Source organism: Paramormyrops kingsleyae, chromosome 1 (assembly GCF_048594095.1).
Source record: "Paramormyrops kingsleyae isolate MSU_618 chromosome 1, PKINGS_0.4, whole genome shotgun sequence".
NCBI lineage: Eukaryota > Metazoa > Chordata > Actinopteri > Osteoglossiformes > Mormyridae > Paramormyrops > Paramormyrops kingsleyae.
The window spans coordinates 35403245-35416556 of record NC_132797.1 but is presented as its reverse complement, the minus strand read 5'-3'; the positions used below and the strand labels follow the sequence as shown (position 1 = coordinate 35416556).

Genomic DNA, 13312 nt, shown 5'->3' with positions numbered 1-13312 from the left:
ACACAAATTTCTTAAAATTTTTATGTAATTGTATTCCCTGGACTTTGGGGAATACGTACAGTTTTGCCACTGGTCTGCCGCCACAAACGCTGTAGTATGTAGAGTGATAACTCAAAAAGTGTTTTCAAGCATTACACAGGCATTGAATGGCTGCACCTCAGTCTAGGTTCTGGCTTTGCAATCATGTTTTATTTAACAAAAAAACAAAATGTTACATTTAATTTCAAATTTATTCAAAAGATCAAAATAGCAAATTGAAAATACAATAAAATAAACTGTGTGCACAATTTATGGGATTTCATAAACTGGATTTAGTATTTCATGACCACGTTAAACTACAGCATGATGCAGTAGTGTCATAACCTCCCTAAGTCACCCATCACATAGAGCATTGTGCTAATAAGGCGAGGCAAGTTTATTTATACAGCACAATTCAGATGCAAATCAATTCAGTGCTTTACAATGGCAGAAATATATATTTAAATATAACATATTAAAATCACAATTAAAAGAAAAAAAATGCCTAAAAGCCAATAACAACTCACAGCTCGGGGGTTAAAATCCCAGGAAGCACACATAAATTTTATCTCTTCCCTCTACTGTAAGCCTTTTGGATAAAAGTGTAAATTAAATGTAAATTAGTTACATGTACATTGTCCACATGCAAATGAAAAGAGAATGTCTGTGGCCTATTTATTCTATCAGTGTGTCCGTTACAGTTCACATAAAACTATGGTCATAGTGCAAAAGAAAAATAAATGGAAATAAATCATCTATTAGCCACGGTTCAGTCTTTTTTATCTCCTAGGGATCTCGCAAAAGCCACTCATGCTTTTATTTTTTCCTGGCTTGATTTTAGCAAATCTCTGATATGTAGAAAGCAACTGGTTCAAAATGCTGCTGGGTTTTTGGTTGGGGCCAATCTGTATCTCCAATCTTAGCTTCCCTGCATTGGCTGTCAGTTAGTTCTAGAATTGATTTAAAAATACTTCTATTGGTTTTAAAGCATCACATGGTTTAATTACATGTATGTTCCCTCGTATACTGCAGAATTGTGTGTGATGCACCAGCCATCTAGGGAACTCAGATCTGCTGCTCGGACGTCCCATGTGCTCCCACCTACCAATGTAAGACAAAGGGGGACAGGGCGTCTGCATCTGCTGCACTGCGTTTATGACACTCGTCACCATTTTATTTCAGAGAATCAATTTCAATTGAACTGTTTAAAACCAGATTAAAGACATATTCACATTCATTAGCCTTTCATGAACATCAGAGATTCTATGTTTTATTTTTTTAGCTACTCATTTGTCAGTCATCGTTTTTCTGTTGGATGTATTATGTCTTATTTTATTTATTAATTTTATTCTATGATTAATGTAAAGCATTTTAGTTACAACATTACTGATGTTGTTTTAAATGTCCCATACAAATACATTTCCATTGCCATAAATGTTTAAATATATGAATAATATAAATGAAGTTTTCAAACATGAACATTAAACATGCACAAAGGAATACAAGGAACCACCTAATTGGGGCAGGAGTCTGCAAATTGTCACATACAGCAAGACTCAATAATGGGCAATAAAAGAATGTGTACTTTCAGACCTTCATATTACAGCAAGGACTCAGATAAAAACACATTCATTAACTTTCACATTTCCAAGTAATCCATCCTGTACTCCTAAAAATTGTACAAGTTGGAGAGTGCAGGATGGGTATGGAATAGATGGCCAGACCAAAAGACAAGGCTGTCTGGGGAATACAATGCTGTCATTTCTGACAGCACCAATCTAGTGCTCTGGTAAATTTCAGCGTAAATTAATTTAGATAGATAAACATTTATAATGTTTAGATAATAGGTAAATAATGTAAAATCACTAAATTCTCAGATAACTTCTGATAGTTACCAAGCAAATTGATTTTACAGATAAAGTGGGGTGAACTGCACAATATACAACAAAAGTGAGTACACCTCTGCCCAATATCACTAAAGTGTTAGGAAATTAACATTTCTTTCAATTTAATACAATGTTAATTTTATATTGATTAACGCAATCAATATAAAACACAAAAATATTTCAGTGTTTAACAGTGATGGGTCAATTCATTAAAAGCAGCAAAGTTAGTACACACTTCACTAATGTCTGGCTTTCTAATACAGGGGGTCCTCAGGTTACGACACAGTTCCGTTCCTACGATAGTGACATAACCCGAATATTGGTGTAAGTCGAAACACACCTTTTTTACGATCTTCCATCGTGATGGCTTTCCTCTTCACAAACGGAACGCTTGCATTTTTAACAGTCCAAAATGGCGTAAGTAAGTGTACTGGGGTACGGCAACTCCCTCACTCATATGCCGCGTTCTTCCGGCGCAAGCAACCAAACTACTTCGCCCACGTAGTGCGTAAGTACGACGCTAACAGCGTAAGTCAAACCACTCACGTCTCAGTTTTTAAAAGTTTTTATGGGAGTGAGTGTCGTAAAGTCGAAACATCGTACGTCGATATGTCGTAACCAGAGGACCCCATGTATTTCGCATGCCCACCCTTTTTTTGCCATTTGAACTTTTTCAGCTGGAAAGTTTTTATTTCTGCCCCTGGTAGGTTAATCATGCCACCCGTAGGCTCCTGAGGAAGACCTTCAAACAAACCTACAAGAGGGGCGCTGAACACCAACTGACTCTGGGATCTGATCCCAAATTTCACTCTCTTGTGTCTCTCTGAATGTGAAAAAGAGAATTTCTGACACAGGAATTAATATAGTACAACGATAATTATTATTAGAAAATGTTGGCTAACCAGCTGGACAGCTATTGCCAGGTCACTATGTAAAACAATTTTGGCTGGACGACTGCCCATTCCTTGCCTATACACAAACAGAGTTTGCTGCCATTATATACTTGCCTTTATGTTTCCTTTCCAGATGTCGGTAGAAACAGGAAATCGTGCCGATGACCCCAGCTTTCCAATATCTGTATTCTGCTGTGTGCTTCTTCTTACTGGATGTCTTGCACAGAAACATCTTATCATTTCTATATGCAAACCAGATAATTGCTGACTTGGCAGACGTGATGAGGGGCATGACTGGGTGCACAAAATTAGAAAAACATAAAGCTGCAGACAGGCTGCAGACATACGTTATAGACTCTGATAGAAGGTTTTTCCAGTCAAGAGTGTTGGAATCCAAATGAAGACCAAGTAAAAATTAACACAGATGCGTGACAAGAGAGAGTTCATTCCTCTGTGGACTCAAGACCAGACTCAAGCCCAGTCCAGACTTGAGTACCACAGCACTGAGTAATTTAAGCTGGTGGTAAGGGTGGGGGTGCGCTCACTTTTGTTGTGTTATATTTCTTATCTTACATAAAAAAACTTGGAAACACCAAATGAGAAAATATCTGGTCTTAATTTTATTTTGGGTTATTGATTCTTGATTTGGGTTATTGAATCTTGATGGAATCTTTTTCCTAAAAAACAAATGTAAATTAATACTTTAAGCATGGTGATACAGAAAAATTACAGGCAATGCAATAGACTTTAGTGGCACATCTGATGGTCCAAACTAGCTTCTTGATGCTAACAAATTGTTCCTGAACTTGAGAATTTAATACCATATTTGTGTCTGTCTAATCCTTAGGCAGAGCTGCTCATCCTTACCGCTTGAAGCTGGAAGGCAGCAGCCTGAAGTTTAATCTTAAGATGGTCATCAATGAAGATGTCATGTGGTACAACCCAAGCCCCATGCTGGAAGCTCACAGGTAAGGAGAACACCAGACCAGCAGGAATGCCAAACTGCCCTGTGAAACCATTAAAACAGCCCATATGGATATAATCCTGGCTGGTAAACTCATTACCAAGGATATGGCTTTTTAATGTATACCTGTAATTGCTAATTCACCTGTACTGAGCACGCCCAGTGAGAGGATCTCCCCTGGAGCAGAGCCAAAGTTCCAGGCTCTTAAAACAGCAACAATCCCACTGGCTGCTGACAGAGCTGCAGTCCTCTTGGTCTTTGCTAAGAGCTTTGCACGGTGGGTGCTCAACAAGTCCAGGAAGTCAGTCTCAAGCCATATCCTTTTGATTGAGAAAACAGATGGGTCTTGGTTTATAGCCTAAGACTGTGATCCCATAAATGTTCTTTAGAGCAACATGCATCACATGTATTTTAGATATTTGACCTGCTATGTAGAGTTCAGCTAAACATAATTATAAATTTTAAAATGCACTATAAATTACAAAATGCATTCCTAATAAGCCAAAATATAAGAACCAGGAATTTTTCATATTTTTTCCAGTGTTTGCTCCATTTGTAGCCCATATGAAATGGCCAGTTAATCCAAGTACAGGCTTCTCCCTGAAACTAGCACAGAGCTCTTCTAATGCATGATCTGTCAGCCAAAGGCTTCCTTTCCATTCAAGAAGTGTTATTGTGCAAAACATCCATTGGAATGCTTATTAATTCAACCACACCCAGTACACCAACAATAATATACAAACAGAATATATAATTAGACATACAATAACACCGTGATAAGTTAGTATTTTATTACTTGGCTTATTTTGCTCTATGGCTTCATCCAACAACAGGGAGCTGTACTCCCCCCTTAGCACTCTCAATGCCAAGCTGACACATGTAGCTGAGCAGTAATAAGAGGCAAAGCAGCCAGCTGTCCAGCCCACACAAAGACAGGTAACTGGTGTCCTCTAAGCCTCCTTGCCAAAAACAACTAATGTAACAGCTTGGATCAAACTCAAGCCCCTTAGGGCTTTGACTGATGGATCACACTTTACTTGAAGGAACATGAATAATGTAGTATATGCTTACATAATGCACTAGTTAACTAAGTAACTAAGAGTTCCCAATAACTACGTGTTAGTTACATACTGATCCCATGCTTGTTCATCATTAATCAATCACGACAGTTCATGCATTTCATTCAGCCACTATATTAGTTAACAGTTAACTAAGTAGCTAATAATGGTAAGACAAAAATTAACTAATTTTCTACTCAAGAGCAAATCATAAACTAATATAGGTTTTCCCCATCAAATACATGAACTGTCATGATTGATTAATGCTGAATGAACACGGGATTAGTACTTAAACAATTAATGCATTAAATAAGTATGTACCACTACATTATTCATGTCTCCAAGTACAGTGTTACTGATTGATGTACTAGGTTAGTTTCAATGCCTATTTTGTCTTACATTTTACACTGCTACACATACTTCAAATCCTCTTATTCTCCATAGTTGCTCATGAAACAGAAATGTCATGAAGCAGAGATAGATTATGAGCGGTGCAACTTGTGTGAGATTGGATGACATTCAGCAATTGGTGCCAATGGTCTCTTTGATCTGCTTTGAAAATGACAGAACTTTAAGTGCAGGAGTATTAAAAACACACCTTTGGTGTGACTTGCCCCCAAAGATAAGATTTCCCACTGCTGGTCCTAAGTACCTCCGTGAGCCCTGCTTGCATCTTTTCCCAGTCAATTTAATTGTTAGTTATGTTTGACTGGGTTGTGCAAATCGCTTTTCTAAATAATCACATTTACTTGTGTTAAGAAAGCATGTTAGTGTCCTCAGGAGGTTTACAAAAGTTTGTAAATTGCATCATCCTAAACTGAATTTGCATAAATAATTAGAATTCTTTCAAGATCAAGAAGATTTACAATAATAATTGGTTATCTATATATTCAACATGCATGTTAAAGTCAACAGCTAGGAAAGGAAGATTTTTTTCTTCACTCTTCACGGTTTTAAATTAATTTCTAAAAAAAATCTATATGAAGAATTTCATTAATGTAAATACAGTCGTCCCTCGTTTATCGCGGTTAATCCGTTCCAGACTCTACCGCGTTCAATGAATTTCCGCGAAGTAGGATTCATTATTTCTTTATTATTCGGCTGCACCTGGCGTTGAAGGATTTGCTGGGGTGCTCGAATACATATGCCTACAGTCCATACTGTCACGCCCTCGAAGGCGGGGCCCGTCAGGTGCAACACGTCAGCACCTGCTTAACCTTGTTTAAAAGGAGAACAGTTGCCTATGCGCATCGCGAAGTATTGAGCCAATGTTACCGAGCCTTGCTGAGCGTTTTTTCTGTCTCCCGTTTTCCCACGTCATCCTGCCTTACCTGTCGTCCCGGTGTTTGATCCCTGCCTCCTTGCCTTCCCTCCTTAGACCCGCTCCCGTCCTTGACTCTCCCGTCTCACCACGTCCTGCGCTCCCCGCCTCTTGTTCCTTGTCAGCTTGTGTCATCGTCGGACGGACTTCACTGGCATCGACCCCGGACCACGCACCTAGACCACGATACCTGCGCGCCGACTCTGTACTTCTGCACGGGCTCTCCGAGTGGGAGACCCCACTCGCGTCAGCAGCCCTCGCCCGTACCATCGGGAGAGGAAAGCCGGTTTCGCCACTTAGAACGGGATTGTTCTCCTCCCGTGACTGTAACCTGCTCTTCCCATTAAACCCCTCTGGTCCCTGCATTTCTGAATCTCCGCCTCTTTCCTGGCTAAAGGGTGACACATACGTACAGTAATTTTAATTTTAATTGTAATACAGGGGTGTATAATTGACTCAGACAACCGAGCGCGCGTTGTATCATTTCCACTGTCTATAAACTTTTTAATGAATAAATGTATTTGAAAAAACCGCGATAGAGTGAAGCCGCGAAAGTCGAAGCGCGAAATGGCGAGGGACGACTGTATATGACAAATGTCAGAGCTGAAAAGCCAAGCAGATGGAAAATTTTGAGGACCAGGTTTGGAAAAATTAGCCTTTTGGGTCGTCATTTCTGAAATCAGAAAGTTCAAATATTACTAAAGGAATCACTGGGTGGCGCTGCTACACTAAGTTTTGCACTTCAGAAGACAAAAAAAAATGGCTTCTCTAAAATGGGTAATTGTTGCAGTGCAAGTTGTAGCAGCATTATCATGAATGACACCATTTCTTAAACTTTTGGACTCCTAACCTCTATATTCATAGACTCTAGACAAAGATGAACTGAATTTATCACACTTTTGGCATCACTTAAAGGGGAAAAACATATTACCTGTCATGAATGATTTCCAGGACAGCCTGGGAGAATCCTGGGGGTCCCTGGACTGCCCCCTCATAGTGGAAAACTTTGGCCTTTTGCAGGTCAATATGACAGGTACCACCGACATTCCCCCAGAGGATTACATTTCTCACATCTAACAATAAAATGAGGGTTAAAAATCTTTCACTGGGCGGAATTTATATTGACACTGATTCGATTTTGTGTTACAGATACTTGCACACACATTTCAGATGAAGTGAGAAATATTTTGCACAAAATAATTTCAAAGTTATGCTCTGCTATGGGCTTTAATATGGTAGAAAAAATAATTTGTATTTTGTGGTCTTGAGTTAGTAATTTGTATTCTTGATTTAATATTTAGTTCTAATGAATTAGTCCTGTAGTCGAATTAGTTAGTAATTCGTTCTCTCAGATTAGTTACAGGTCGAGAGCTACTGCATGGCAATTTTCTTTCTACCCTGATAACTAAGGGGCTCCTTAATTGCACTTACGATACAGGGTAATTGATCATATGATATAAGACACTTGGATTGCAGAGAAATTGAAACAAAATGACCCAAAGAGTAGTACTATGACTTATATTAATGATAAAGAGGAAGAGTGGAGAAAAGTCTATTACCTGCGGACTTAACATTTAGCTTCTGTGCGATATGGGCTGTTGCCTCCATTACAGGTTGGGTTGCCAGGGCTACAAACCGATTGTACATCAAGGAAGGTGCATTCTCCAAAAGCACAGAACACTTTAAGTTGATGAAGGAGTTTCCTGCTACAATGACTCGCACCTCCTTCTGCGCTCTCCCATCAATGAGTTGGCCGTATTTTCGAAAACGTTCTGCAGTCTTCGCCATGTTTTGTTCTCTGCCGGCCTCCTCTGACATCAAGTCATCCAGGGTAATAATGAGGTGGGCTTTGTGGAAAGCATCTTCCAAGCTGGTGTGTACAGTCACCTTGTGCAGCAGGGGAAGAGCCATGTCCTCAGCCTCCATCCTGAGGCCCTGCAGTGCCTCACTGTCCCCTTCTACGTCCAGCAAGTGGAGGTGGATTTTGGGGGAGTCTCGAAACATACCAGGCTCAAGCAGTAGGGGAATCAGGTGGTAGCAAGTAGGGGACAGTGAACTGCAGGTTTAGGGAAAGAGAAATTTTGTCTAATTTTAGAATTTCAGGGGTTTACTGAAGAGTTCAACGCTGAAGCATCCATTTTCCAAAGGTTCTGCAACACGAAGATGGTTGTGCTTTCCACTGAACTTTAACTCACAATTGTTGTTGTACTACATGGTGTATTTGAAAGTGTAGCACAACTGAAGCGCTGTAAGACAAGTTAAAATTTCCTTCACACCAGAAGAGTAGATGGTGGAAAAAAAGTTACGAAAAAGAGTCATTTTGATCTCTCTGGCCATTACTGTCATGTTTCAGACAGGACTGCCATTTCTGGATGTGGCTGCCTTCCAATGCACCCTCCCTTTCCTGAGAAGCAGTGTGTGACTCTCTGAATTAAGGCTCTGCATTTGACTGAAAGGGCACAGCTTCAAATCTTGTGGCCGGTAGACTGATGGGCCCTGTTCTCTAATCCCCCGCTTGTGGTTCCTTAGGACAAAAGTATCAACTAAGTATGCAGATTGAATCCAGGGGCACTGTAAGCAGGGTGGAAACCCTGAATGATTCAGAGGGTCTGGACATTAACAGCAAGCCTGGAACATACCAGTGGTCTGGGGTTGGGGATCCAAGATTTTTAGTGTTACCCCTGACCTAACCTCCCCACTAGCTTCATCCGTACCTGCTAATCCAGATGTGCAGTGGTTTAATGAGGCTCTGGCAGTGGACCTCATCCTTCATGCACTGCTCTTTTATGTCCAGGTTCTCTGCTGCAACCTTCATCATCAGCTCATCAGTCATATCTGAGGTGATACCATAGTATCCCTTCAAAAGTGATGAGAGGATTATTCCTCAAAAACTTTGAATTAAAAGTATATAACACAATAAAATTATATTAATACCTGAATATGGTCCAGAAATTCATTTAACCCCCCCAGCAACAAGCCCTTCCCTCCACGGTCAATCAATTCCCTCCAGACTATAGGAGAACGATCATGGTTCCAGCCATTGTCTTTACAGGTCGCCTCCAGCCATTGCTACAGAGGAGGAATAGAAGAGTGAGATCAACAAGTGTCTCACGGCTTTGAGAAAATTGTAATTCTGCTCCCACCCACTCCTGCTAAATGTCATGAATTCCCACTGAGGCAAATATTGTGAAAGTGTGCTAACAGAGAGCTACGAACTGACTAGAAAAGAGCTTAAGAGCAACAAATCAAGGATGATGGGGCACAAATACTTAGTAATAATAACTCAATTACTACTGAAGTACAAATCATGAACAAAGATAGGTGCAACTTGAGGTAAAAGATGTCACAATTTAGTAATGATGAACAAACATGAGATCAGTATTTCACATGTGTTATTCATTACTTCAGTAGTTCACAAAGCTTTACAAAAGTAACAGATATGGTAACAAATATAGTAACTAAGTAACTAAGACTTAGTTTGTGGTTAATTAATACATAAGTAATAGCATAATACTATATCCTATTATTTGTGCCTCATCAAGTAAAGTGTTATCTTTTTTTCTTTATACAATAGTAGCAAATAAGATTAATTAATTAGCATGTGCAGCATTAAAGCACATTTCCAGGTATCCCTATAATTAAATCCATCGATTGATGAACCATGTGGATGCAGTCATTTTTAGATGACTAATGTAGAACGCCGCTGTTCGCCCAAGTATTTAAATGCGGTAACTAACGCCTCTGCATGTAACCTTTCTATTTATTATGAAACTTGAATTTCTTGATAAAGGTCAAGGATTCCTTCGTCAAAACAACTGATGTAAACAAAGTCCACAGGTTTTTGTGTATCATTTTCACTGTGTATTAGATGGATTTCTTTTCAATTATCCCTTTATGTACTGGACTGAATAATTATAAGGCATAGAACAACACTGAATATTTGAGCGCTTGATGTGAAGACGGCGTTCGCGGGAAGCTGGAATTTACATATTTATGTTTGCATTTTTTAGAGCTTTGTCATGCCATTTTTTTCTTGAAGGGGACCAAATATTTATAGCTGGTGAACTCTGAAGTTTTAAATCTTTTTTTTTTAATTCCCCTGATTTTAAATATGTGTATAGGAAACGTTTGTAAAACTCATCCAACTGGCTAGTGTCGACACGCAGGTAATAGCGGTGAATAACACTGTGATTGTGAAGAATATTAGAGTGGCCATACACCCTGTTTTTGGGACCTAAGAATGCGTAAAATGCCCGGGATTCTGTTTTGTTTCATGACATTTGCTTTATACAGTCCGAATACTTTCTGAGTGCGTATTTGCGTTGCTTTGACGCCTCTCTTTCCGTCCTGCCTCCGGTAACTCATTTTTCGCAAAGCAAAATGTGGTCTTCCTAATAATATGCTTAAAAAAATCTTCCAGCTTCCATCTATTTTAACAGCTACCTGCCAGTCCTTTGGGTGCTGACAGATTTTATGAATCTGGAAGTTTGGTAGGTTTCTCTGCAGTGAGTCTGACAGATGTTCGGCTTTGGCATAGTTTGGGCAGTCAGCTTTGCCTACGAACAATACAATTAACATGGATAAAGACATTAAGATTAATCGTGAAAACAATCAGTCCAACTGAGGCATCTGAAAAGCAGTAGCGTACCTATTATATACAAAACGTTACTTAAAAGTAAACACCAGGTGTTATGACAACAATCAACAATTGCTTTGAAAATGGGATTTTAATTCTTACCTGCTAGCACAAATTTTGCCATGCTTGTTTGGATAGCTGGTTGCTTGGTAACCAGTTGGCGTTACATTGTAGGATTCGGTGGGAAACAAGAGTTAGTCGTGAAATTGTATTCGTTCCGATAGATATTTCTCATTGAAATATCAGTAACAGGTTCGAGGTTTTCACGCCACATTGGGATAGTTTACAGTTGCAGGTAAATAAAATTAATAAAAATGGAGTGGTGGAATAGCAAAGTAAGATCAGTCGCTTGTCCTGAGCACTGCAGGGGCCCTTGACTTTATCGCTGGCGATAGAGGGCTCAAGGCTGGGTTGCACACTGTATGGGATGCTAGTCCATTGCAGGGCATCGAGAGTGACATGTGGCCTGTTTCCAACAGGGTGACCAGATAATCTATTTCAGGGAAGACACTTTGAGCTAGGACAGAATTGGTAAATTACCATTCCAGTGAAAAGCATCTGGATTTTACTTAAGCACTGAGTCCTTGCCATGCACGGACTGGTTATAGTGTCCTATAATCATCATGCATGTATCATTACTGTTAATTGAAAACAGGGGGATGAATCTTTCTTCAATTAACATGGTAGTTTACAAATCCTTTCCTAACAGACACATGGACATGGATTTATCTGGACACTGTACTTTCCAATTAAGTAACTACTATAGGGCAACAAATGCCAGTTACAGACAGTGTACCTATGGCTCAGCTATTCACATTTAGAGAGGCAGTGACTGAGACCCCATAGAAGCCCCCCCCCACCCCCCCCCCATGATAAACTGCCACCCCAATTTATGTTTTAACAAATTACATAGGTATTATTAATATTATTATTATTATTATTTGTCTTGCAGTGCAATAGAAAATATAATATAATACTGCATTTTGGAATGTATAAGCAAAATTAGTGTTTCTCTATATAAATCCAGCTTCTGTTTATAGATAGATACTGTACTATAATGATCCCATTGATCAAATTAACAGGGTGATGAGCATTGTCATAGAGCTGACGTTAGTCCTGATTGTATTGGAAAGTAGTGGTTTTTGAAATAGCAGCAGTAATAATGGTAGTTGTAATTGAAGTGATAATTATTTTAATACTAATGGGACCCTGGCAGAGAAGCTTGCCTAGGGGTACGCATTGCCTTCGGCCAGCACTGGGACCACTGGCATCGACAGTAAAAAATTACTAGTTGTATTTGTGAGCAACTACTGGTATTGTAGCAGCAATAGTTATAGTATTAGTCATTTTTGTGCATGCTATTGTTTCAGTTGTAGTAGTTTCAGTAGTAGTGCTGAATTTTAAAAAACATTCTAGAAATACAGAAAACTACTAGAAGGTCACCTAACAGAGGTGCGGCATTGCATTGGTATGTAGGTTGTGTAGCGTAGTTTGAAGGTTGGCGTATAGGTACTTTTAAAATTGTAAACTATTGACCGTGAGACACACGCATTTCAACCAGTTGACAGGCTCACACACCACACCTTGTGTTTCCCACCCTGAGAAGTGAGGCATAACACCCTCCAGAGTGTTGTCTTATATAGAATTAATGGATGATGCGCAGGTTAATGGAGTAGATTTCATAACTGTCCCGAGTTATACAGAGTTAACAGCCACCTACCAGCCAATCATAAAATAGTATTTGTTGTTTCTGGGTAAATTCCAAAAGGGCATATATATGGAGTGCAGACAAGGTGGAAGTGGCAGAGCAAGATCGGATGAGTGCGGTAGGCAGGGATCTCAAGTCTCATGCATTGACCGTGAGATACATATTTCGCTCCAATTACCTACGGCTAAGGGTACAGTTGGCAGACCCTTGAGGGTACAGCCCCAGTGACAAACAAAGGTACAAATTTTTACCCCTTTTTTAGAGTGTAAATGTCGAGATTTATCTCATTTAATTATTATCCATCTTCCTTAACTGTTTATCCATCAAAAGTAGTTTTAGAAGCAAATAGTATACAAAGTATGTTTCTCTCCTGAATTTAGAAGGTTGAAAAAATGTTGTGTGGCTGTGATTGTACTTTCAGCTTGTAACACTTACAGTGTATGCAGAAATCACTTTAAGGCAGAGGTCTCCACTCTGGTCCTGGAGAGCTACTATCCAGTTGGTTTTCTATCCAACCTGCCATCTTATGAGCCACACCTGTTTTTGGGTAAATACCAGGAACAGGTGTCACTCATCAGAAGCCTGGTAGGATAGAAAACTACTGGATCGTAGCTCTCCAGGACTGGAGTTGGAGACCCCTGCTTTAAGGTAACATATTTTGAGAATTCTGCTACTTTCCTTGCTGGTTCCTATGATTAGGACTGTTCTTTGGGAAAATACACAGCAATTTTCAGATGCTTCTCAAGTTAAAAAAATATATATATTTATGTTTGCATATAATCAGAGTTGAGTAATTCAGGTCCAGATAGTAATAGTCCAAACTGGGAT

At 39.4% G+C, this 13312-nt stretch overlaps 1 protein-coding gene across 3 annotated transcripts; it reads right to left on the bottom strand.

Moving 5' to 3' along the window:
* Positions 1 to 167: 167 nt before the first annotated feature.
* mdh1b (malate dehydrogenase 1B, NAD (soluble)) lies at positions 168 to 10962 on the bottom strand. Of its 3 annotated transcripts, none has more exons than XR_011992437.1 (10): positions 10879 to 10962; positions 10584 to 10696; positions 9075 to 9209; positions 8855 to 8997; positions 7700 to 8196; positions 7072 to 7213; positions 3906 to 4081; positions 3665 to 3804; positions 2245 to 3474; positions 168 to 1119 (listed from the first exon to the last, which is right to left on the bottom strand). XR_011992437.1 is itself a non-coding variant. In XM_023805662.2 (9 exons), the coding sequence occupies exons 1-9, from the start codon at positions 10898 to 10900 to the stop codon at positions 3448 to 3450; spliced, it is 1395 nt and encodes a 464-aa protein (XP_023661430.1). In that variant the 5' UTR covers positions 10901 to 10962; the 3' UTR covers positions 168 to 3447. The 3 variants fall into 3 exon arrangements, 1 of the variants encoding a protein (XP_023661430.1); XR_011992439.1 differs by having other exon boundaries at positions 2912 to 3474; XM_023805662.2 differs by having other exon boundaries at positions 168 to 3474.
* Between the last annotated feature and the right edge of the window lie 2350 nt (positions 10963 to 13312).